Source organism: Salvelinus alpinus, chromosome 5, assembly GCF_045679555.1.
Source record: "Salvelinus alpinus chromosome 5, SLU_Salpinus.1, whole genome shotgun sequence".
NCBI lineage: Eukaryota > Metazoa > Chordata > Actinopteri > Salmoniformes > Salmonidae > Salvelinus > Salvelinus alpinus.
In genome coordinates this window covers 53,419,539-53,446,038 of record NC_092090.1, presented here as the reverse complement: position 1 = coordinate 53,446,038, position 26,500 = coordinate 53,419,539, and the positions used below count along the sequence as shown (strand labels likewise).

Below are 26,500 nucleotides of genomic sequence, written 5' to 3'. Positions count from 1 at the left end.
AAAGGGTCTGAATACTTACGTAAATAAGGTATTTCACTTTGTTATTATGGGGTATTGTGTGTAGATTGCATTTAATCAATTTTAGAATAAGGCTGTAACGTAACAAAGTGGAATAAGTCAATGGGTCTGAATAGTTTTCGAATGCACTATATATATTTATTTATTATAGTGCCTTCGGAAAGTATTCAGGTGTTCTAAAACTTTTGACCGTGTGTGTGTGTGTGCACGTATATACACTACCGGTCAAAAGTTTTAGAACACTTACTCATTCAAGGGTTTTTCTTTATTTGTACTATTTTTGACATTGTAGATTAATAGTGAATACATAAACTATGAAATAATACATATGGAATCCTATAGTAACCAAAGAATTGTTAAAACAAATCCAAATATATTTTATCTTTTGAGATTCTTCGAATAGCCACCAATTGCCTTGATGACAGCTTTGCACACTCTTGGCATTCTCTCAACCAGCTTCATGAGGTAGTAGTTAATAGTTAATTTGTGGAATTTCTTTCCTCAATGCGTTTGAGCCAATCAGTAGTGTTGTAACAAGGTAGGGGTGGTATACAGAAGATGTCTCTATTTGGTAAAAGCCCAAGTCCATATTATGTCAAGACCAGCTCAAATAAGCTAAGAGAAACGACAGTCCATCATTACTTTAAGACATGAAGGTCAGTCGATACGGAACATTTCAAGAACTTTGAACGTTTCTTCAAGTGCAGTTGCAAGAAACATCAAACGCTATGATGAAACTGGCTCTCATGAGGACTGCCACAGGAATGGAAGACCCAGAGTTACCTCTGCTGCAGAGGATAAGTTCATTAGTTACCAGCCTCAGAAATTGCAGCCCAAATAAATGCTTCACAGAGTTCAAGTAACAGACACATCTCAACATCAGCTTTTTGTGCGTATGGACAATGTCTGGGATTATTTCATATCAGATCATGAAACATGGGACCAACACTTTACATGTTACCTTTTATATTTTTGTTTCTATATATAATCAACTCCTTACTCATAACATGCACCCAAATGCTGTTGATGCTTTGTTTTTGGAAATGTACACTAATGTTCTTGTACTTTACTTCCTGCGCTTGGTGTAAGACGACATACTGTAGAAAAGCAGGATTCTGCCTCTGAATAACGTTTTGAATATTTAAATTTCGTTAATTTAGCAGATGCTCTTATCCAGAGCGACTTACAGGAGCAATTAGGGTCAAGTGCCTTGCTCAAGGGCATTTTTCACCTAGTGGGCTCTGGGATATGAACCAGCGACCTTTTGGTTACTGGCCCAACGCTCTTAACCGCTAGGATACCAGCTGCCCTGTGACGATAAAATCACCCACATCTCGGTGCACCTATTATGCTTTTGTACTTCTGCATGATTCTTGGGTCCAGACTAATGCGAGGCGATGGCTTCCATGGAACCCCCATGATACACAATGTATATAGATGATGTGTGCCATCTGGCTGGTGATGGCAATGACCTGGTCATTGGGGAGCCACTTCTCTCCACTATGTAGCGAGAGAGTGTGTATTCCTTGCAGTGTGCTTCTGTCTGTGGCGTTTAGGAGGCATTTAGGAACAGCCATATTGTTGCCTTGTGGGCTGGCAGTGTTGGTGTTGGAAGTGAATTTGCTAGTGAGTGTGTAGAGTCTGCAAGAAGCTGCTCTCCATGTCCTTGGAGAAACTCTACTTCTACTTGTCAGGTCAGCTAATTGCTGTTTTTTTCTGATGTCTCAGCGTTATAGGATACCCATAGTTTTTCCTGCCTCATGTCCAGTCATTTGAACCTTTGTTCTGTCATTCAACTTATTCTTTGCGTGGATACTCTTTGATATCACTCAAGTCTCCATCGTTGACACACATTTCAGTAACACACATGAACAAACCCACACACACATTATTTTTCATTTCTCTTTTCTTTGAGCTATTCTCTATTCTATTTAATATAATCCCTATTACTGCCAACCTTTTCTTGCTAGAGCTATTAACATTATTAAATTCTAATTTCCTGTATCACCAATACTCACACATCCTTTGCCATTGATGCGTCGACTAGCCTACTCCATAGTTGTTAATTTGGGGATTGCAACATGTTGCTTTTCTCTTTTTTTTGAGGCAATCAAATAAGATTAAATTAAGTGTCTCTGTTTATCTTCGATTGCCCTGAATTCTATTTCATTACCTTTTTTGGCACCAGCATTTTAACTAAGAGTCACCTCTACCATAAATCAACAATCAATTGAATTATAGTTATCCTCCTGACACATAGATGCCACACTACAAATTCAGCTCATGACATCTCATCCTTTCTTGACTGCCTCAAAATATATTTTTTAATTGGCTTTCATCTCCTGGAGAATCTAGTCCCCATAAAAATATGGGGAAAATCTAAATTGTTCATTTTAAGCAGGCATTGACGTGTGTGTGGCTGGTTAGGTGTGTTTTTTCCCCCACGCTTGCATTGTTGGGTAGAGTTTTAACACGTTCATGTTTCCCCTACCAGCTATTGTTTGCCTGGTGAGTGTTTTAATAACATATTTTCAAAGTGTCTGTACGTTTTGTAGAGAAGGCGCTAATCCAGGGTAGGCTAATATCTTTGAAAAACAGAACCTAAAGTGGATATCTGGTGACCTAAAACTGGGGTAGCCTTCCCTTACTTCATTGACAATCTGCGTATTTTAGATGCTATCACCCACTCCATACCCTCTTTTTAATATGCTTTCAACTCAAATCAACCGAAATCATGGCCATATACCAGAGAAGCACTGAAGCCATAGAGACATGGGCTCAGACTCGCATCACAGAAAACACCATTTTGAAATTAGCTTTGTAAATGACAGTTACCACTATTTTCAGAACATATATAGGCCTACGTGATTCACTGGATCTTAAAGTGTAGAAGAATATTGATAATTTAAATTATATTTTTCCTAAGTCATGTGCATTCTGCTAGACCCTGTAAATACCAGAATAGTGACTGTTTACATCTGTGTTAAGATCACAAGGACTCATCTGTCTGCCACCCCGTTTAGTTCAGGAAGGGCAGTTTGCGTGAATATTCCACTTTAGAATAGATAACATTTATCAGATTGATAATAGTACATTTACATTTAAGTCATTTAGCAGACGCTCTTATCCAGAGCCTAGTACTCTTGCTTCAATGACACTAATGATATTTTCTTGTTTGTTTTTTGTTTTTTTGGACCCCACTACTTGTTTTTACCCACTGCTCCCCTCTGCTCATGTCTCACCCCTTCATTTACTTTTCCTATCCACGGCGTATCCTTTCATGTTGCATGCCTCCACCTTTGTCCTGTTTGTTTGCCTGTGATGCTGCACCACCTTTGATTTTGCTGCATTACCTCCGTGTTGCCGTTATGGTGCCATCGACCATATGGCATATTCCTGTGTTTTCATCCATCATTGCCCTCCTTTTTCTCCCTAACTCATCTCTGCTTGTTTTGTTTTGTTTTCTTTCCATGGGGAATGTCTTTGTGGCCTACATTCTTTCCCCTGTGTTTCCTCCTCTGGACTGACTGTCCCCGCATCTGCCCCCCTCAACCCCCGCCACCCCCTCCCTCCTGCCACTCTGCCCTTCTGGATGGTCTGCTGCCCCCTGCGTGCTGAACAGGCTTTTATGGACTGGACGAGTCGGACTTGGACAAAGTGTTCCGCCTGCCTACCACCACCTTTATCGGGGGCACTGAGACCGCCTTGCCCCTGAGGGAGATAATCCGCCGCCTGGAGGTATCCAAACTAAACCGCACACACGCATACACCGGTCTGTCTCTCGAAGTAGGGTTCTTGCCAATCGTTTCTCTTGAACGAGTGAAAAGTGTACATTCAGGCTCATTTTCATAGTCAGTGACGACACACTGTCCCATTTTTTTCAGATGGCCTACTGCCAGCACATCGGGGTTGAGTTCATGTTCATCAATGACCTAGACCAGTGCCAGTGGATCCGGGAAAAGTTTGAGAAGCCCGGCGTCATGCAGTTCACCCTGGAGGAGAAGAGGACCCTGCTGGCCCGCATGGTTCGCTCCACCAGGTCAGAGCCACGCCCCCCCAAAAAAAGTTCCATCCCCCACTTACCCATCAAATAATATCAATTAATCAAATGCATTTATAAAGTCCTTTTCACGTCAGCAGTTGTCACGAATTGCTTTCGCAGTCCACCTTGTCATAGTGCTTGTCCAGATTTCAGTCATTGCAGGGCTCCAGACTGCGACCCATTTTGTCACATTTTATGACCTTTTGACTTAGCTGTGCAAGTAAAAACATTTATTGGTCGCATCGATGCGAGCTGCACATTCTACATGCTCACCTCACTCCAACCTTAGTATTTTTTTTAAGCTACTGAAACCATGATTTCGTCAAACAGTAATGTGCATTATCCTCATGATTCCTGTAGTGAAAGTCTCTGTAATGCCCCATGCCTGTTTCTCTGGGCCTGCTGCTGTGAAGAGCGAGCCACTCACACCCCCTCCCCCACACTCCGGGAAAAAATAAAAATAAAAGTTGTGATGTTTTAAAATCCAATTGCGGGAAAAGCACAGCTTTGGAAGCAGCTAGGGCTGCACGATATGGACAAAAAAAATGTAATTGCTCAAAAAAATACTGCGATTTCGATCAACACACTTGTGTCGCCAGGATAGTGGGTTCGATTCTCGGGACACCCATAGTTAAGAAATGTATGCACAAATATTTGTAAGTCACTTTGAATAAAAGCTAAATGGCAAATACATAAACTCAGCAAAAAAAGAAACGTTCTCTCACTGTCAACTGCGTTTATTTTCAGCAAACTTAACATGTGTAAATATTTGTATGAACATAACAAGATTCAACAACTGAGACATAAACTGAACAAGTTAAACAGACTTGTAACTTACAGAAATTGAATAATGTGTCCCTGAACAAAGGGGGTGTCAAAATCAAAAGTAACAGTCAGTATCTGGTGTGGCCACCAGCTGCATTAAGTACTGCAGTGCATCTCCTCCGCATGGACTGCACCAGATTTGCCAGTTCTTGCTGTGAGATGTTACCCCACTCTTCCACCAAGGCACCTGCGAGTTCCTGGTTATTTCTGGGGAGAATGGCCCTAGCCCTCACCCTCCGATCCAACAGGTCCCAGACGTGCTCAATGGGATTGAGATCTTGGCTCGTCGCTGGCCATGGCAGAACACTGACATTCTTGTCTTGCGGGAAATCCCTCACAGAACAAGCAGTATGGCTGGTGGCATTGTCATGCTGGAGGGTCATGTCAGGATGAGCCTGCAGGAAGTGTACCACATGAGGGAGGAGGATGTCTTCCCTGTAACGCACAGCGTTGATATTGCCTGCAATGACAACAAGCTCAGTCCAATGATGCTGTGACACACCGCCCCAGACCGTGACGGACTACCTCCAAATCGATCCCGCTCCAGAGTACAGTCCTCGGTGTAACGCTCATTACTTTGACGATACACGCGAATCCGACCATCACCCCTGGTGAGACAAAACCACGACTTGTCAGTGAAGAGCACTTTTTGCCAGTCCTGTCTGGTCCAGCGACGGTGGTTTTGTGCCCATAGGCGATGTTGTTGCCGGTGATGTCTGGTGAGGACCTGCCTTACAACAGGCCTACAAGCCCTCAGTCCAGCCTCTCCCAGCCTATTGCGGACAGTCTGAGCGCTGATGGAGGGATTGTGCATTCCTCGGGCAGTTGTTGTTGCCATCCTGTACCTGTCCCGCAGGTGTGATGTTTGGATGTACCATGCAGGTGTTGGTACACGTGGTCTGGTACACGTGGTACACGTGGTCGCTACGAGGACAATCAGCTGTCCGTCCTGTCTCCCTGTAGCGCTGTCTTAGGCGTCTCACAGTACGGACATTGCAATTTATTTCCCTGGCCACATCTGCTGTCCTCATGCCTCCTTGCAGCATGCCTTAGGCACATTCACGTGGATGAGCAGGGACCCTGGGCATCTTTATTTTGGTGTTTTTCAGAGTCAGTAGAAAGGCCTCTAGTGTCCCAAGTTTTAATAACTGTGACCTTAATTGCCTACCGTATCTAAGATGTTAGTATTTTAATGACCGTTCCACAGGTGCATGTTTATTAATTGTTTAAGGTTCATTGAACAAGCATGGGAAACAGTGTTTAACTTCTTATTGCTGCAATGCCGTTAACAGGATGATATGACAACAGCCAGTGAAAGTGCAGGGCGCCAAATTCAAAAAACAGAAATCTCATAACTAAAATTCCTCAGACATACATGTGGCTTATACCATTTTAAAGGTAATCTTGTTGTTAATCCCACCAAAGTGTCCGATTTCAAATATGCTTTTCAGCGAAAGCACTACAAACGATTATGTTAGGTCACACCAAACCACAATAACCACAGCCATTTTTCCAGCTAAAGATAGCAGTCACAAAAGCACAAATAGAGATAAAATTAATCACTAACCTTTGATCTTCATCAGATGACACTCATAGGACTTCATGTTACACAATACATGTATGTTTTGTTTGATAAAGTTCATATTTATATAAAAAAAATCAGAGTTTACATTGGCGGGTTACATTCACTAGTTCCAAAAATATAGAGGGATTTTGCATAGCCACATCGTTTCAACAGAAATACTCATAAATGTAGATGATAATACAAGTTATACACATGGAATTATAGATATACCTCTCCTTAATGCAACCGCTGTGTCAGATTTCAAAAAAACTTTACGGAAAAAGCAAACCATGCAATAATCTGAGACGGAGCTCAGAACAATAGCCAAATTAGCCGCCATGTTGGAGTCAACAGAAACCAGAAATTACATGATAAATATTCCCTTACCTTTGATGATCTTCATCAGAATGCACTCCCAGGAATCCCAGGTCCACAATAAATGCTTGATTTGTTCGATAATGTCCGTTATTTATGTCCAATTAACTACTTTGGTTAGCGCGTTTGGTAAACAATTCCAAAGTCACGAAGCGCATTCACTAAAACCTGACAATGTACAAAAGTTCCGTAACAGTCAGTACGGAACAGTCGGAACAGTCACAACGATGTGTACTACTCCCTTCACAGAACAGCGCAAACTGGCTCTAACCAGAATAGAAAGCGCGGGAGGCCCCGGTGCACAATGGAGCAAAAGGACATTTATATTAGCGTGTCTAGTTTGAGAAACAGACACCTCACAAGTCCTCAACTGGCAGTTTCATTAAATAGTACCCGCAAAACACCAGTCTCAACGTCAACAGTGAAGAGGCGATTCCGGGATGCTGGCCGCCTAGGCAGAGTTCCTCTGTCCAGTGTCTGTGTTCTTTTGCCCATCTATGAATTTTGCTATCGCTGCATTGATTTCTTTAGCCCTACCAGAGTCGGCCGCATATTGTTGCCCGAAGGCTGTGGGGAGAAGTGGTTGACGTTTATTTTTTCACCAAGTCCTACCAATTGGCCCTTTTGGGGTGATGTCGGCGCAAATGAGTAGTCATGTTACTCGTATTGCCACTCGAATAGGCTATCGGCAATGAACAGAGTCTACATGTTGGAGTTTTATCCACCACTCGTTGGCAATGCCCCTTATAGTTTACAGGGAAACCGAAATGTTCCCAGATGGCAGACCTGAATGATACTGGGGCGTCTTCTAGTTCTGGCTCGCCATGTTGCTCCTTTGCATTTAGCTAACTGCTAATTCCTTCATAAGCTAATTGCTGCTACGACGGTCTCAGCTCTGTTCTCGCTGGAGTGAAATAACTAATGAGCAGAGCTGCACGAGACGAAACATTCTTTTTTTTTAAAGACAACTTTATTACTATGTGGATATTTTTCCCACTTTCATTTATACGCCATTGGTTTATGCACAAAAAAAATAAATCCCTAGCGATAATATATGATTCATGTATTGTTCACAGTGCGTACCGAACCGTGCAATACGAATACACGTACCGTTTCACCCTTAATATATTTTGTATTCATTCATTCATTCCCAGTCAAATGTTTGGACACACCTACTCATTCAAGGGTTCTTTGGTCATACGAGTAAGTATACAACATTAATTGGTGCATGAGTCAGAAATAATGAAGTGTGGACGACTGGGTCCCCTTTTTGGTCAGTCCGCAGAGGAAGGAGGAGACTGTCAAAGGCAGCCTCTTTGCTTCTCACTCGCTCATGTTCTTTCTCCTAAAACTGACCATCAGATGCAGGCACCATCAGTCTAAAATAAAACGCAAATGATTGCAATTTTCCTCACAAGTAATACAACAAGCGATCTATTAACATGTGAAGCTTGCTAAAACTAAAGTTTTGCAGAGATAAAGATACACAAACCAATAGTATAACTCAGAAAAACGTAGATTTATATGAAGAACCAAATTTGAAAGCAGCTTCGTTCTTGTTTATTGACTTCATGCATTCTTGACTCTAACTGTGCCTGCTTGAGTGATAGTGGGCGAGGCTTGGTGTGTGTGGGGAAAGCAGTGAGTAGACGGGGAGATCAACAATTTCCAGGCTCAGGGACATGTACTAGTCTGTGGTGACCTAAATGCCAGAACTGGACAAGAACTCAGCACACAAACACCTACATGGAGGTGACAGCATTCCCTCTTCCATATGCCCCCCTAGACACAACTACGACAACATAACCAATATAAACGGGTCACAACTCCAGCAGCTCTGTCGGAAGCTGGGTATGTACATAGTCAATGGTAGACTTTGAGGGTACTCCAATGGTAGGTACACCTATAGCTCATCTCTTGGCAGTAGTACTGTAGACTACTTCATCACTGACCTCAACCCAGAGTCTCAGAGTGTTCAGTCAGCCCACTGACACCCCTATCAGATCACAGCAAAATCACACTCAACTTGAACAGAGCAATGCTCAATCATGAGGCTGAATAATATTAAGAAATGCTATAAATGGAAGGAAAATAGTGTGGAAATCTACCAAACTATTCGGCAACAACAAATTCAATCCCTTCTTGACAATTTCCTGGTCAAACAACACGAAAAATTATCTATCCAAAATGGAGATGTATGGGTAAAACACTTTTCCAATATTTTTGGCTCTATAACAAAGAACAAACAGCATAAACATCTACATGATCAAATAGAAATCTTAGAATCAACTATTCAAGACTACCAGATCCCACTGGATTTTCCAATTGCATTGAATGAACTACAGGACAAAATAAAAAGCACTCCAACCCAAAAAGGCCTAAATGAAATGATAAAATATACAGACCACAAATTCCAATTTGCTATACTTAAACTATTTAACATCATCTTCAGCTCTGGCCTCTTCCCCAATATTTGGAACCAAGGACTGATCACCCCAATCAACAAAAGTGGAGACATATTTGACCTCAATAACTACCGGGGGAAATGCGTCAGCAGCAACCTTGGGAAAATCCTCTGCACTATCATAAACAGCAGACTCGTACATTTCCTCAGCAGATACAATGTACTGAGCAAATGTGAAATTGGCTTCTTTGCAATTTACCGTACGACAGACCACGTATTCACCCTGCACACCCTAATTGACAAACAAACAAACCAAAACAAAGGTAGTCTTCTCATGCTTTGTTGATTTCAAAAAAGCTTTTGACTCAATTTGGCATGAGGGTCTGCTATACAAATTGATGGAAAGTGGTGTTGGGGGAAAAACACATTATAAAATCTATGTACACAAACAAGTGTGCGGTTAAAATTGGTAACAACAACAAAAAACGTTCATTCCACATAACCGAGGGGTGAGACAGGGATGCAGCTGAAGCCCAACCCTCTTCAACATATATCAACGAATTGGTGAGTGCACTAGAACAGTCTGCAGCACCCAGCTGCAGTCAAATGTCTACTGTTGCTGATGATCTGGTACGTCTGTCCCCAACCAAGGAGGGCCTACAGCAGCACCTAGATCTTCTGCACAGATTGTCAGACCTGTGCCCTGACAGTAAATCTTAGTAAGGCAAAAATAATGTTGTTCCAAAAAAGGTCCAGTTGCCAGGACTACGAAATCAAATTCCATCTAGACACCGCTGCCCTAGAGCAGTGGTTCCCAAACTTTTTATAGTCCCGTACCCCTTAAAACATTCAACCTCCAGCGGCGTACCCCCTCTAGCACCAGCGTCAGCACACTCTCAAATGTTGTTTTCCCGTCATTCTAAGCCTGCCACACACGATACGACACATTTATTCAACATAAGAATGCGTGTGAGATTTTTGTCACAATCCGGCTCGTGGCAAGTGACAGAGCTCTTATAGGACCAGGGCACAAATAATAATAATCAATACATTTGCTCTTTATTTAGCCATCTTACATGTAAAACTTTATTTGTTCATCAAAAATTGTGAATAACTCACCACAGGTTAATGAGAAGGGTGTGCTTGAAAGGATGCACATAACTCTGCAATGTTGTATTGGAGAGTCTCAGTCTTAAATCATTTTCCACACACAATCTGTGTGTATTTAGTTTTCATGCTAGTGAGGGGCGAGAATCCACTCTCACATCGGTACGTGGTTGCGAAGGGCATCAGTGTCTTAACAGCGCGATTTGCCAAGGCAGGATACTCTGAGCGCAGCCCAATCCAGTGGCTTCTGATTTAATTCCATTTTCACAGAACCGCTTGTTGCAATTTCGATGAGGCGCTCTTGTTCAGACATCGGTAAGTGGACTGGAGGCAGGGCAAGAAAGGGATAACGAATCCAGTTGTTTGTGTCATCCGTTTCGGGAAAGTATTTGCGCACCCAACTCACTAAGGTGCTTCGCTATATCACATTTGACATTGTCCGTAAGCTTGAGTTCATTTGCATACAAAAAATCATACAATGATGGAAAGACCTGTGTGTTAATGCAGACAGAGAAGAGCTCCAACTTAATTATAGCTTACATTTTGTCCCGCACATTGAATATAGTTGCGGAGAGTCCCTGTAATCTTAGATTCAGATCATTCAGGCAAGAAAAAACATCACTCCATTATGGGAAGGCATACTCAAGTTCAACTCACAATCGATTCCGACACAGCCACGGCACGACATCCAAGAACACATGCAGTACTGACAATCCAGAGCGAGTAAACCTGTAAAACCAACCCTCTCTCCACCCTACACATTGTTTTTTATTCCAGGGTCGTTGCTCTATCACCTCGGCTGTTTTATACCTAGGCCAATATCATTAGGTTCAAGAATATAAAAGGTAGCATAAATAGCTTATATAGAAATATATAATACACCCACCCGTCTCTCGCTTAGAGAAGTGCATAAGCCAATTATTGCATTAGTTCTACCGTTAACTTTAATCACTTTATCCCAGTGTTAACCAGTCCACACACACTAGAGACAACAACCCTGTTGACAATACCTAATACATCCATTTGCCGGTGTGTATCGGAAGAATAATCACCCTTTATATTTTTTATATTGAGAATAATTTTTTTAATGTTTCTTTTTTAATTATTACTTATTTAACCTTTAACTAGGCAAGTCAGTTAAGAACAAATTCTTATTTACAATGGCGGCCTAGGAACAGTGGGTTAACTGCCTTATTCAGGGGCAGAACAGCAGATTTATACCTTGTTAGCTCAGAGATTCGATCTAGAAACCTTTCGGTTACTGGCCCAACCACTAGGCTACCTGCCGCCCCGTAAAAGGATAATACCAATTATTTTAGGATCGTGTAGGCCTATTCCAATAGAGAACCTATGCAGGTTTTTAACTATATAATCCTTTATCCTAGCCCTATAATACATGTATTTATATTTATTAAGTTTTATCTTAAAAGCTAATCATTCCGATTCTCATCGGCAAACAAGGGCCGCACTATATAACAGCTTTTAAGTCATAATATACCCGACCTCTACAATTAGGACATATCATATTAAACAAACAAAAAAGTACCTTGGTATTTCTAATGTACAATCTTCAAATTAAATGCATAAAAAAATCAGGGGGGGAAAAACGTCAGCCTTAACCATCCTCGCCTTCCCCTAAATCAAAACCTGATATTACGTCCATATAGTCCAAAGTTCCATATTGCCTAAATAGAAAAAGGATAAGTTCATCATACCCATTCTACATTACCATAAATCCAACCTTGTTTTAACCTTTCTAGAACCTCAACCCCGGATCCGGGATCACCCCCCACCCCCCACACACTGATTAGCATAGATAGCATAGCTTCAGAAGTAGATAGTAGCATCTAAATATCATTAAATCACAAGTCCAAGACACCAGATGAAAGATACAGATCTTGTGAATAAAGCCACCATTTCAGATTTTTAAAATGTTTTACAGGGAAGACAAAATATGTAAATCTATTAGCTAAACACGTTAGCAAAATACACCACTATTCTAACTCCATCAGTTTCTTACTCCTTCAGGTGCTATCACCAATTCGGCTCAACTAAGATATTGATATCCACTAACCAAGAAAAAACCTCTTCAGATGACAGTCTGATAACATATTCATGGTATAGGATAGTTTTTGTTAGAAAAAAGTGCATATTTCAGGTAGAAATCACAGTTTACAATTGCACCGACCATCGCAAATCGACTAGAATTACTAGATAGAGCAACGTGTATGACCAATTTACTCATCATAAAACATTTCATAAGAATAGACAAAGCATAGCAATGGAAAGACCCAGATCTTGTGATTCCAGACAATATTTCAGATTTTCTAAGCGTTTTACAGCGAAAACACAATAAATCGATAAGTTAGCATACTACATGTGAAAACGTTACCAGAGCATCGATTCCAGCCAAAGAGCGCTATAACGTAATCACCGCCAAAAGATATTAATTTTTTCACTAACCTTCTCAGAATTCTTCCGATGACACTCCTGTAACATCATTTTACAACATACATATACAGTTTGTTCGAAAAGGTGCATATTTAGCCATACAAAACCGTGGTTACACAATAAAAATACTAGGAAATCAAGCCTCAATATGTCTGACGTCATCTATCAGAGTGATCTAGTTTAATTAAAAGCTAATCATATACTTGACTAAAAAATACAGGGTTGACAGGAATCGAAAGACAAATTAGTTCTTAATGCAACCGCTGATTTACATTTTTAAAATTATCCTTACTTTTCAATACAGGGTTGGCCAAGTGAAGCTACACCAAACAAAATGGCGATGTATGCGTTTAAAATATTTCGACAGAAACACGGTTTATCATATTAAATATTGCTTACTTTGAGCTGATCTTCCATCATATTCTTGGGCAATGTATCCTTTCTATGTTATAAACGTCTTTTGGTCGATAGATGTCCTCTGTCCTTCGAAATGTCCACTAACAACGACCGAGACCGCGAAACGTTCCCAAAGCTAGAAAGTGCACGACAAATAAATTCCTCAGAATCGCACTAAACGGATATAAATTGCTATAAAACGGTTAAAATTAACTACATTCTGATGTTTTTAACAACTATAACGACTGAAAACATGACCGGAGAAATATAGCTGGTTAGAAAACGATTTGGAACGAGACAGGTCCGATGGCCTTCACGCTTGAGGCGCACGTTGAGAAAGGGCGGTCTCTGTACATTTTGGTCATTTATAATGGCTGTGAACGTCCCATCGATTTCATTGAAAACGTGATGACGTACAGACACCCAGAGGAAGACGTAGGCAGTGTCGGTTTCTTCATAGCATTCACTGTGGCCTTATAAACAGACCCCAGATCAGAGGTAAAAATTTCTGAAATCTGAACCCTGTCATGAAAAGTGCTGTAAAAATTGTTCTGTACCACTCAGAGACAAAATTTCAACTCCTATAGAAACTATAGACTGTTTTCTATCCAATAATAACAATAATATGCATATTGTACGATCAAGAATTTAGCACGAGGCAGTTTAATTTGGAGACCCAAATATGCTAATGCGGAACAGCACCCCCTATAGTTGCAAGAAGTTAAGTCCATGGTTCCATAATGCATGAATAAAAACAACAAAAAAGTTGTTAATGCAAAAAATGTGTTTGTAAAAATAAATAAAAACTCTGAATCCATATTTGTCCTGTGTAATGCGGTGCAAGTATGTATCGGGGACTACTTCCGCAGGAAATAGCTATCACTCACAACCACTGCTTCTCTGCTCGGAGCCTTTTGAAAGTGAGGTACAGGGCACGTCGTCACTCCACTATTTCATGAGGAAATGGTTCATTAATAGAGAATGGGGTGTTTTTCAATTCTCTACCCTGTTGTAACGAGGCAATTTTAATTTTGTAGTGGGTTAGCATAGCTACGATCGGGCGGGGCCTTCCCTCTACTCTGCCACCAACTGGTGAGCTCTTTGAAAATCAATGGTTTGCACCTGTTCGTCCGTCATCTTGAGATTACGTTTCATGAACACCTTGACTTTTTCCTCCGTTGACTGATAGTTTTCATCCTCCTTTTTTCCCATTATAACAATATTATTTCTCTTACTTCTGCACTTTAGATCAAGTAATTCGGCTTTCGTTGTTTTATCATACCGTAGCCTCTCTGTAGTGTCTTTTAGGGAGTCCACGGTAGTTTTCAATATCTTATTTTCCGCTCGTATTTCTTCCATCATTGTAGTACTGTAATCCATTCCTGTTTTTAAGGCCTCAGCCTCCCCCAGTAGCCCAGGCAATAAATCCGGTTTTTTTAACTGCTCGCTTGTAAGCAATGCTCCATATTCTGGAAACATGGTTATAAAAACGTCCCCTCTAATGTTAAGTTTGGAATTTTAGACTGCGGCTTTCCTCCCGTTTCGCTCACAGAACTCGAGGAAAGGTCTTCTCTTGTTCACTTCGATGTATCCATTTCTTTTTCGAGCATATCAAAATGCTGATCAGTAAATAGTTCCAGATTCTCTATATTATACAATGTTTGTTTCGTAGTTATCAGTTCATCCTCAATTTTTGTGATTAATTCATGGGACAAGCTGTGCCTACCACGCTGCCACCTGCCACGTCATCGACAGCTTTCTATAATTACTTGACACATTGGATAGAATTTACAAAAAAACAAGTCAAACTAGAATGCTATTTGGCCCTAAACAGAGTACACAGTGGCAGAATAACTGACCACTGTGACTGACCCAAAATTAAGGGGATCTTTGACTCCACTTACAGATTTGCAATTGAGAAAGGCCACCAAAGGCAGACCTGGCTCTCATGAGAAGACAGGCTATGTGCACACTGACCACAAAATGAGGTGGAAACTGAGCTGCACTTCCAAAACTCCTGCCAAATGTTTGACCATATTAGAGAGACATATTTCCCTCAGATGACACACATCCACAAAGATTTCGAAAACATCACATTTTGATAAACTCACATTTCTATTGAGTGAAATACCAGTGTGCAATCATGGCAACAATTTGTGACCTGCTGCCACAAGAAAAGGGCAACCAGTGAAGAACAAACACCATTGTAAACACAACCTATATTTGTTTATTTATTTTCCATTTTGTACTTTCACTATTTGCATATCATTACAACACTGTATATAGACATAATGGCATTTGAAATGTCTTTATTCTTTTGGAGCTTTTGTGAGTGTAATGTTTACTGTTAATTTTTTGTTTATTTTACTGTTGTTTATTATATATTTCACTCGCTTTTGCAATGTAAACATATGTTTCCCATGCCAATAAAGCCCCTTAAAGTGAAATTGAGTTGAGAGACGTGGAGACTGGAGAGAGACATCAAATGGAATAAACTATACAAATGGACTGAGTAGCACACATCAATATTGCAATTTCGATTACAATTCTATTCATTGTGCAGCCCTAGAAGCAACTACTGTTGTCAATGTTGATGACGGGAGAGTCAACTTTCTGTCAATCATTTTTATTTCTCAACTCTAAATATTGAGCTCTAGCAACTATTTTACAAGCAAGATAATTGATTCGGCTTTGAGATGCTGAGTGTGCGAAATGCACATTGGCCCTTGCGAGTGCAGGTGTCATTGGGCAGTAGCCAAGGTTTTGAATTTACTGTTTTATTAATACACGGCTACCAGCAGTGGGTATTATGTTTAGAGTTAGCAATATAGCTAATGTGTTTTGAGTTTTACTTACTCAGGAGGTGAATTAGCCCCAAATAAATTAGCCTATGATAATAGTGCAAATACAGATGTAGGCAAATTAATCTTTATTGAACAAAAAATGTAATGTCAATAGCCTAATTGTCAATCCAGAATACATGACAGTCACTGGATTAGGTTGCACATAAAAATATTGTTGGTCTTGTCTTCCTGCATGGACATGTTAGATGAAACAACATATTTCTTGAATAGCATCTTAGTCTTACACCCCTAATAAAGCACAGTGAACGACTTTATAAAATGATTACACATTTTTCTATTGCGTCACGCCACAGATTATTTTTGGTGTGAACAAATCATGTGGTGGCACCACCAAAGTTAGTGCCACCAGGGGATTTTTTTTGTCTGGAGCCCTGAATTGGACCAATCCTGCAAACTAATATCATAGGAGATTTCTGGAGTCCTTCTCTCCAAAGGGATATGGCCGTGTGCTGACGACGTGCGCTGTGTACCGCAGGTTCGAGGAGTTCCTCCAGAGGAAGTGGTCGTCAGAGAAGCGCTTCGGCCTGGAGGGCTGCGAGTCTCTGATCCCCGCCCTCAAGACCATCATCGACAAGTCCAGCGAGAAGGGTGTGGAGAACGTCGTCATGGGCATGCCACACAGGTGGGTAATAACAAAAGGAGCACAAGGGGAGGGGATGCTTGAGTTTCTGCAACATGGTTTGACTTTCAGCCTTCTCTCCTCTGACACATGCTCACAATCTCCTAGGGGTCGTCTGAACGTGCTGGCCAACGTCATCCGCAAGGAGCTGGAGCAGATCTTCTGCCAGTTTGACTCCAAGCTGGAGGCTGCTGATGAGGCGAGTCCCATCTATCCCACCCACTGCAATTCTTGACTGCACTAAATGGAACACAACTACTGAATTGCCTGAATGTGTGGCTCTATTGTAGATGCCTAGCGGTATTCTACTGCTAGTATGTTTGACTCTGTTGTTGCAGGGCTCTGGTGACGTCAAGTACCACCTGGGGATGTACCACAGGAGGATCAACCGTGTGACGGACCGCAACATCACTCTGTCCCTCATGGCCAACCCCTCCCACCTGGAGGCTGTGGACCCCGTGGTGCAGGGCAAGACCAAGGCCGAGCAGTTCTACTGCGGAGACACCGAGGGACACAAGGTACGGACCGACACCGCTGGTTTTGAACACGGTTTCAATACCTGCGTATTTATTTTTCTCAAAGTGACAAGGGAGTACTTGCAGAGATCATAGTCCTTTTATGTACTGTAGAAAGGCACCCTTTCGGTTCGATCCCAGGTTTCGGCACCAAAAAAATAAAAAAGAGACACCCCTTTTTCTGCCCTTCACTTACACACTGATCTGTCCCGGATGAGTGAAACTATGGTTTCCACCATATCGCTTTCACCAATCCAACTTTATTTGATGAGTTATGTCGTGGATAATCGTCTCAGAAATATAACACTCTTATAAGAACTTGTAAAATCAATAAAGACTTTTAATACAATGTATCACAAGCCGGGATGATCCGCGGATCACACCCCTTCCCAGAGCACTGGCTCTGTCTTTATACACACACACACACACACACATGAGATCAATACATACTTTAATTAAATTACTTCTCCTAGGTCATCTGCCACCATTATCCTTCATTTCAGGCTTCCTGCTTGTTTACGCCCAATAACACCTGTATCCGCTCTTGATTAGATTATAATGGTGGCAGGACCCTCTTGTCTCCTAAAATTAATATATGTCTATCTTACCTTAAGCACTTATGGCCTTTACCCTAAGCACTTATGGCCTTTCCTCTATTTAATCTTCATAATGGTGTCCTGCTCTTTCCATAAATGCACTTTAAAGCACGTATGGCTTCGGCCATTTTACTATCTGTTTTATCTTAGTTTCCTGTTTTTACCAGCCTGTATCCATTCACTCATGTCTGCCTTCTCCTATTTTCTAATGTACACTTGTCTATTGTTTAATAGTGTGATATCTGCCTCTATATGTAACAATAACTCCTACAGTTATTACCTCAAGCAAGAATGGATTGTAAGTGTTCTACATTTGATGTTGGAATGTTTATGTTCCAGGTGATGTCCATTCTAATGCACGGTGATGCTGCCTTCGCCGGTCAGGGCGTCGTGTACGAGACCTTCCATCTCAGCGACCTGCCATCCTACTCCACCCACGGCACGGTGCATGTGGTTGTCAACAACCAGGTGTGCGCACACACACGCCAATCTAACCACTGACCACACCTGGTCTGGAGAAGATACAAATAGTCTTTGTTCCAGCCATGGTAGAAAACCAGTGGTTGTGTGAATGGCTGGTGTGCTAACCCTCACAACCTCTAACTTCCCCCAGATTGGCTTTACCACTGACCCCCGTATGGCGCGCTCCTCTCCGTACCCCACTGATGTGGCCCGGGTGGTCAATGCTCCCATCTTCCACGTGAATGCTGACGACCCTGAGGCTGTGGTGTACGTGTGCAACGTGGCCGCCGAGTGGAGAGCCACCTTCCACAAGGATGTGGTGGTGGACCTGGTGAGTATAGTTCCCTAGGTACAGATCTAGGATCAGCTTCCCTTCCCCCAATCCTAACCTTAACCATTCATGGGGAAAAATTCATAACTGACCCAAGATCAGGGGCAACTTCACCCTACTCCAAAGTTCCCCAATGGTTCATATCAACCCACTGTCTGCTTAAGTAGAGGTTAGGAGGAAATATATAGGGAAAGAAGGCTTCTTACTCACATACACAGTAGTACCAGTTAGTTTAGCCCCGCCTTATGACGTCCACAGCAGGCAACATCAGTGTCAGTACCAGTGTGTTTGTGTGTGCAGACCTGCCAACTTGCACGCATTTTGCGTACCATGCACGTAATTTGAGGTTAACCTGTCTAGGACACACGTTCCGCTAGCGGAACCCCCCCCCCACATTCCACTGAAAAGGCACCCCGGAAATTCAAAAATATTTTTCCGAAATATTTAACTTTCACACATTAACAAGTCCAATACAGCAAATGAAAGATAAACATCTTGTGAATCCAGCCAACATGTCCGATTTTTTAAATGTTTTACAGCGAAAACACCACGTATGTTTATGTTAGCTCACCACCAAATACAAAAAAGCACAGACATTTCTTTCACAGCACAGGTAGCCTTCACAAAACCCCCAAATAGAGATAGAATGAATCACTAACCTTTGAAATTCTTCATCAGATGAGTCATATAACATCATGTTACACAATACATTTATGTTTTGTTCGATAATGTGCATATATATATATATATATATATATATATATATATATATATATATATATATATATATAAAAATCTGTTTACATTGGCGCGTTACATGCAGTAATGTCTTGATTCCAAAACATCTGGTGATTTTGCAGAAATACTCATAATAAACATTGATAAAAGATGCAAGTGTAGGGCCTCCCGGGTGGCGCAGTGGTCTAGGGCACTGCATCGCAGTGCTAGCTGCGCCACCAGAGTCTCTGGGTTCGCGCCCAGGCTCTGTCGCAGCCGGCCGCGACCGGGAGGCGACGCACAATTGGCATAGCGTCGTCCGGGTTAGGGAGGGTTTGGCCGGTAGGGATATCCTTGTCTCATCGCGCTCCAGCGACTCCTGTGGCGGGCCGGGCGCAGTGCGCGCTAACCAAGGGGGGCCAGGTACACGGTGTTTCCTCCGACACATTGGTGCGGCTGGTTTCCGGGTTGGAGGCGCGCTGTGTTAAGAAGCAGTGCGGCTTGGTTGGGTTGTGCTTCGGAGGACGCCCGTACGGGAGTTGTAGCGATGAGACAAGATAGTAATTACTAGCGATTGGATACCACGAAAATTGTGGCGAAAATGGGATAAAATTCAATAAAAATTCAATAAAAAAAAAGATTTAAGTGTTATTCACATAATTAAAGATAAACTTATCCTCTATGCAACCGCTGTGTCAGATTTCAAAATAAACTTCACGGAAAAAGATTAATCTGAGAACGGCGTTTAGAGCACAATCCAGCCAAAGAAATAGTCACCATTTTGGGGTCAACAAAAGCTAAAAAAACACTATAAATATGCACTTACCTTCGAATAACTTCATCAGAAGGCACTCCCAGGATTCCCAGATCGACAATAAACGACTGAAAAGTTCCATAAAGCCCATCATTTAGCCACTTGTTGTTAGCATGTTCAGCCCACGAATCCATTTTCATGACGCACGAGCAAACCTCCAGACAAAAACTCAAAAAGTTCCGTTACAGGTCGTAGAAACAGGTCAAATGATGTTTGCAATCCATATTTAGTTTGTCTTTTACATTAGTCATCAATAAGGATCCAACCGGAGAATTTCATTGTCTGAAGAAAGAGCATTGGAACGCTCTCTCTCTCTCTCTCCCTCGCACGCAAAAGCAGACTGAAATTTCTGACGACCACTCACTAAAACAGCTCCTATGAGCCCCTCCTTTATAGTAGAATTATAAGACTAAAATCTAAAGACGGTGACATCTAGTGGAAGCCCTAGGCAAGGGGTGTCATTTGACACAGTTTTGAAAATCGAGTTCTCATTTCCTGTTTTGACCTCTTCTCAGGTTTTTGTCTGCCAAATGAGTTCTGTTATACTTACAGAAATAATTCAAACAGTTTTAGAAACTTCAGAGTGTTTTCTATACAATAGTAATAATAATATGCATGTATTACCTTCTGGGACAGAGTAGGAGGAAATTTCGTTTGGGCACGCAATTTGTTCAAAGTGGAAACACCGCCCCCTATCCCGATGAAGTGTTAAAGTATGCTGATACGAAAAACTACCCTAAAATCAGTAAGCAAATGTAAGTAAGCATTTCACGGTAAGGTAAACACTTGTTGTAGTCGGCGCATGTGACAAAGTGATTTAAAATACACAAAAATAGGCTTTTAGTTGGCACATTGTGGTATTTGACTCAACCGTCTGAAGTTAGCTGAGCTGCTCCAGCCTGGCCCCCGTCGTCTTAGTACTATTTTCTTCCCTCGACCTGGACGGCAGCTCCTCACTTCGTCTGATACCTCTGATGTGTGAGGGAAAAAAGTGGGGGAAATGGAGAATGACTGTTTACTAAATACATTTTCCTAAATTGTATGTGTTAGTCAAGCACATAACCACTTATTTCATAGTTAGCACCTTAGCTAAGGCATCATACGACAAGGTAGTTGGCTACAGTGTTTAGTCAACTAAGCAAGAACACTTTCTTGCCAGGTAGTAGGCGCGAGCTCATTTACGGGGAAGGTAACATGTGCGCTGTTGCGGTAGTTCAGTGTGCGTCACTGCGTGGATGGAAGCCCTGTTCCGCTCATGGCGTCCTTCACAGAAAGTTATATTGGACTTAAAGATTAGTAGGTAAATGTTAATTAATCAGTTCTTGATCTGTCCTCTTGATATATCTGTATGTCAACAGTAGACTGCTAATGATGTGATAATAGTCAGTTCACAAATGTTGAATGAATGGTAGCCAATAGTCAGACCTAACTTGATGGATTAGGTCAGGGATGGAGATCTAAAACAAGTTTATAGGCCTAGTTCAGTTGTTTCGTAGTACACTAGACTATCCACATAGACACCTATTAATTAGAATAGTCATTACCCCTACATTTAACCTAGAAAAATGTGTCATTGAGACCACCTCCATTTAATTTAGGATCATACACAAGTCTTCTGTGTTGGCTACGTTGTTTGATATAATTTAAGACTTTAGGTTTCAGGAAATGGCAGTTACAGTTGAGTAACCCCCTCTGGACCTCTCCTCTATCCAACTTTAGTCCTACATCAGCACCACCTTGTCAGAAAGTCCTAGTGAGAGCCCTGATTTGTACATTTAAACGTATTTCTAGTTAGCTACTGAAGAGCAGCTAATTATCAAGAACCCATAAAGTCTATAGCCTACAGTGCCAACCACCTTATTAGGCCTAAACAATTCTTATTATTTGGGCAGTGTGGGTGTCGCGCACGCAGGGGGGGTCCCGCCACGGCGTTGATCTGGTGCTCATAAAAATTCTTCAAGGTTGGCAGGTCTGTCTGTGTGTGTGTTTGTTAACAATGTTTGTGTGTCGGCAGGTGTGCTACCGGCGTTTGGGACACAACGAGATGGACGAGCCCATGTTCACCCAGCCCCTGATGTACAAGCAGATCAAGAAGCAGAAGGGAGTGATGCAGAAGTATGGCGAGAAACTCATCGCAGAGGGGGTCGTCACGAGACAGGAGTACGAGGTCAGAGCTCAACCCTTCGACTATATCTCACACACTCTCCATAGAGTAGAGCCGAGGAGTCACCCTCTCCACTTCTGCCTTCCCTCTCTCTACAGGAGGAGATTGCAAAGTATGATAAGATCTGTGAGGAGGCACATGTTCGCTCCAAGGATGAGAAGATCCTCCACATCAAACACTGGCTGGACTCTCCCTGGCCTGGTGAGTGGGTTAACAGCTCACAGACACACATGCACAATGCCGTGTGTGTGTTGTGAATAATGGACCTGTGTGTGTGTAGGTTTTTTCAACCTGGATGGCCAGCCCAAGAGCCTGACCTGTCCGTCCACTGGCCTGACTGAGGAGGAGCTGACCCACATCGGACAGGTGGCCTCCTCAGTGCCAGTCGAAGACTTCACCATCCATGGAGGTGGGAAACCTACTCTAAACCATAGAATTAAGAACATAATAATATTAGGCATCTCTATGCCTTTTAACTTTTAAATCCTCTGATGGAGGGAGAGTCAAAAGCTAAAGAGCCAAAGTGCAGAGTGAAGACATGGCTCTTTTAATAACTCTGGCTTTAAACACACATTTTTCTGTGTACACACAGCAAGATTTACACCCGGTGACAAGTGTCTGGTTTGCACTCCTCCGTAGGTCTGAGCCGTATCCTGAAGGCCCGAGGGGAGATGATCAAGAACCGCACGGTAGACTGGGCCCTGGGAGAATACATGGCCTTTGGCTCTCTGCTCAAAGAGGGCATCCACGTTCGCCTCAGCGGCCAGGACGTAGAGAGGGGCACCTTCAGGTGACGAGACAGAGAGAGAGAGAGGGACTTTCAGTCCCAGGCAAACAAAATGTTTCCATTTTTGAGCATGTCATCTTGAGTGTGTCCCAAATGATGGTCTCTGGTCAAAAGTAGGGTACAGGCTGCAATTTGGGATGTAGATCTTGTCTCTTGTCCCTCATTGTCCCTGCTGTGTGTTTCCCTCCCTGCCAGTCACCGACACCATGTGCTGCACGACCAGAACGTGGACAAGAGAGTTTGCATCCCCATGAACCACGTGGCCCCCAACCAGGCCCCCTACACCGTCTGCAACAGCTCCCTGTCTGAGTACGGCGTGCTGGGTCAGTCGCTCTCTCCCTCACATTTACTGTGGAAACATTTACTATGGAAACAGATTCAGAGAAACTGGGAAATATCACAGTAACTCTCATTCAAATAATCCCTTACTACTATCTCCACCCGCTACTAACTGGGGACTCACACTTGGCGAGATAATCGGGGACCTAGCGACCAGTCATTTTGTATGAAAGGAGACACACAGCGACCTAATTGTCTGCGACGAGAGCGCAAGCAACCAACATTCAACATTTCAAATTTCAGTGACGCGACAGCCAATTGGGTGGGGGCAGCTCTTGCTAGCAAGCTTTGAGATTGGCATTAACAACAAAACTGCCTTCATGCATGCCGTTTGAACGATACACCAACCCGGAGAGATTTTAACCTTGATCGCTGACTATCTCGGCAAATGAGTCCTGAGTTAGGAACCTCTCTTTCTCTCTCATTCTCTCTCATTCTCACTCATTCTCTCTTTCTCTTTCTCTCTTTTTCCCTCGGTCTCTGTTGTCAGGTTTCGAGCTGGGCTTTGCCATGGCCAGTCCCAATGCCCTGGTCCTGTGGGAGGCCCAGTTCGGAGACTTCCACAACACAGCCCAGTGCATCATCGACCAGTTCATTTGCCCCGGCCAGGCCAAGTGGGTCCGCCAGAATGGCATAGTCCTGCTGCTGCCCCACGGCATGGAGGGCATGGTGAGTACCCCAGAGCACCAGTTGAAGGGAGGAGATGGCGTTTCAAACAATTGTTCATAATCATTCCTTTACACTACATGCTCATTTTAGGGTTTTTCTTTATTTTTACTATTTTATTAATTGTACAATAATAGTGAAGACATCAAAACTATGAAATAACACATATGGAATCATGTAGTAACCACATTTTTTTAAACAGATCAAAATATATTTTATATGGGACATTCTTCAAAGTAGCCACCCTTTGTCTTGATGACAGCTCTGCATTTTCTCAACCAGCTTCATGAGGTAGTCACCTGGAATGTATTTCAATTAACTTCTTTGGGACTGGGGGGCAGTATTGAGTAGCTTGGATGAATAAGGTGCCCAGAGTAAACTGCCTGCTACTCAGGCCCAGTTGCTAATATATGCATATTATTAGTAGATTTGGATAGAAAACACTCTGAAGTTTCTAAAACTGTTTGAATGATGTCTGTGAGTATAACAGAACTCATATGGCAGGCAAAAGCCCGAGAAGAAAATCTGAGGTTTGTAGTTTTTCAAGTCATTGCCTATCGAATGTACAGTGTCTATTTCACTTCCTAAGGCTTCCACTGGATGTCAACAGTCTTTAGAACCTTGTTTGATGCTTCTACTGTGAAGGAGGGGGGAATGGGAGCTGAATGAGTCAGAGGTCTGCCAGAGTGGCATGAGCTGGTCATGCGCGTTCACGTGAGAGCGACCTGTGTTCCGTTGCATTTTTACAGACAAAGGAATTCTCCGGTTGGAACATTATTGAAGATTTATGATGAAAACATCCTAAAGATTGATTCTATACTTCGTTTGACATGTTTCTACGAACTGTAATATGACTTTTCGTCTGAACTTTCGCCTGGACCTGCCCGCGCGTCGTGAGTTTGGATTGTGTACTAAACACGCGAACAAAAAGGAGGTATTTGCACATAAATGATGGACTTTATCGAACAAATCAAACGTTTATTGTGGAACTGGGATTCCTGGGAGTGCATTCTGATGAAGATCATCAAAGGTATGTGAATATTTATAATGCTATTTCTGACTTTGTTGACTCCACAACATGGCGGATATGGCTGTATGGCTTGTTTTGTTGTCTGAGCGCCGTACTTATATTATTGCATGGTGTGCTTTTTCAGTAAAGCTTTTTTGAAATCTAACAGCGGTTGCATTAAGAAGAAGTTTATCTAAAGTTCCATGCATAACACTTGTATTTTCATCAACATTTATAATGAGTATTTCTGTAAATTGATGTGGCTCTCTGCAAAATCGCCAGATGTTTTGGAAGCAAAACATTACTGAACATAACGCGCCAATGTAAACAGATTTTTGGATATAAATATGAATTTTATCAAACAAAACATACATGTATTGTGTAACATGAAGTCCTATGAGTGTCATCTGATGAAGATCATCAAAGGCTAGTGATTCATTTTATCTCTATTTCTGCTTTTTGTGACTCCTCTCTGGCTGGAAAAATGGCTGTGTTGTTCTGTGACTGTACTGACCTAACATAATCATTTGGTGTGCTTTCGTCGTAAAGCCTTTTTGAAATCTGACACGTTGGCTGGATTCACAACCAGTGTAGCTTTAATTTGGTGTATTGCATGTGTGATTTCATGAAAGTTGAATTTTTATAGTAATTTATTTGAATTTGGCGCTCTGCATTTTCACTGGATGTGGGCCATGTGGGACGCTCTGTTAACCAGAGAGGTTAACAGGTGTGCCTTGTTAAAAGTTAAATTGTGGAATTTCTTTAGTTTGAGCCAATCGTTTGTTGTGACAAGTTAGGGGTGGTATACAGAAGATTGCCCTATTTGGTAAAAGACCAAGTCCATATTATGACAAGAACAGCTCAAATAAGCAAAGCAAAACAACAGTCCATCATTACTTTAAGACATGAAGGTCAGTCAATCCGGAAAATTTCAACAACTTTGACAGTTTCTTCAAGTGCAGTTGCAAAAACCATCAAGTGCTATATTGAAACTGGCTCTCATGAGGACCGCCACAGGAAAGGAAGACCCGGAGTTACCTCTGCTGCAGAGGATAAGTTCATTAGAGTTACCAGCCTCAGAAGTTGCAGCCCAAATAAATGCTTTACATTGTTGAAGTAATAGGCACATCTCAATATCAACTGTTCAGAGGAGACTGCGTGAATCAGGCATTCATGGTTGAATTGCTCCAAAGAAAACACTACTAAAGGACACCAATAATAAGAAGACTTGCTTGGGCCATGAAACACGAGCAATGGACATTTTACCAGTGGAAATCCTTTGGTCTGAGTCCAAATTAGAGGTTTTTGTTTCGGATGATCTCTGCATGTGTGGTTCCCACTGTGAAGCATGGAGGAGGTGGTGTGATGGTGTGGGGGTGCTTTGCTGGTGACACTGTCAGTGATTTATTTAGAAATCAAGGCACACTTAACCAGC

General features: G+C 42.1%; 1 protein-coding gene across 3 annotated transcripts in view; it reads left to right on the top strand.

Annotated features, from left to right (window-relative positions):
• ogdha (oxoglutarate dehydrogenase a) overlaps window positions 1–26,500 on the top strand; it is an 85,730-nt gene that overhangs the window by 50,085 nt on the left and 9,145 nt on the right. For all 3 annotated transcript variants that reach the window (XM_071402273.1, XM_071402275.1, XM_071402274.1), the window contains exons 5-17: window positions 3,641–3,756; window positions 3,903–4,057; window positions 16,522–16,668; window positions 16,774–16,864; window positions 17,004–17,183; window positions 18,116–18,244; window positions 18,390–18,569; window positions 22,115–22,267; window positions 22,363–22,465; window positions 22,545–22,673; window positions 22,904–23,054; window positions 23,247–23,374; window positions 23,881–24,059. In XM_071402273.1, coding sequence (XP_071258374.1) covers window positions 3,641–3,756; window positions 3,903–4,057; window positions 16,522–16,668; window positions 16,774–16,864; window positions 17,004–17,183; window positions 18,116–18,244; window positions 18,390–18,569; window positions 22,115–22,267; window positions 22,363–22,465; window positions 22,545–22,673; window positions 22,904–23,054; window positions 23,247–23,374; window positions 23,881–24,059 — 1,841 coding nt within the window. The remainder of the gene's footprint in view (window positions 1–3,640; window positions 3,757–3,902; window positions 4,058–16,521; window positions 16,669–16,773; window positions 16,865–17,003; window positions 17,184–18,115; window positions 18,245–18,389; window positions 18,570–22,114; window positions 22,268–22,362; window positions 22,466–22,544; window positions 22,674–22,903; window positions 23,055–23,246; window positions 23,375–23,880; window positions 24,060–26,500) is intronic.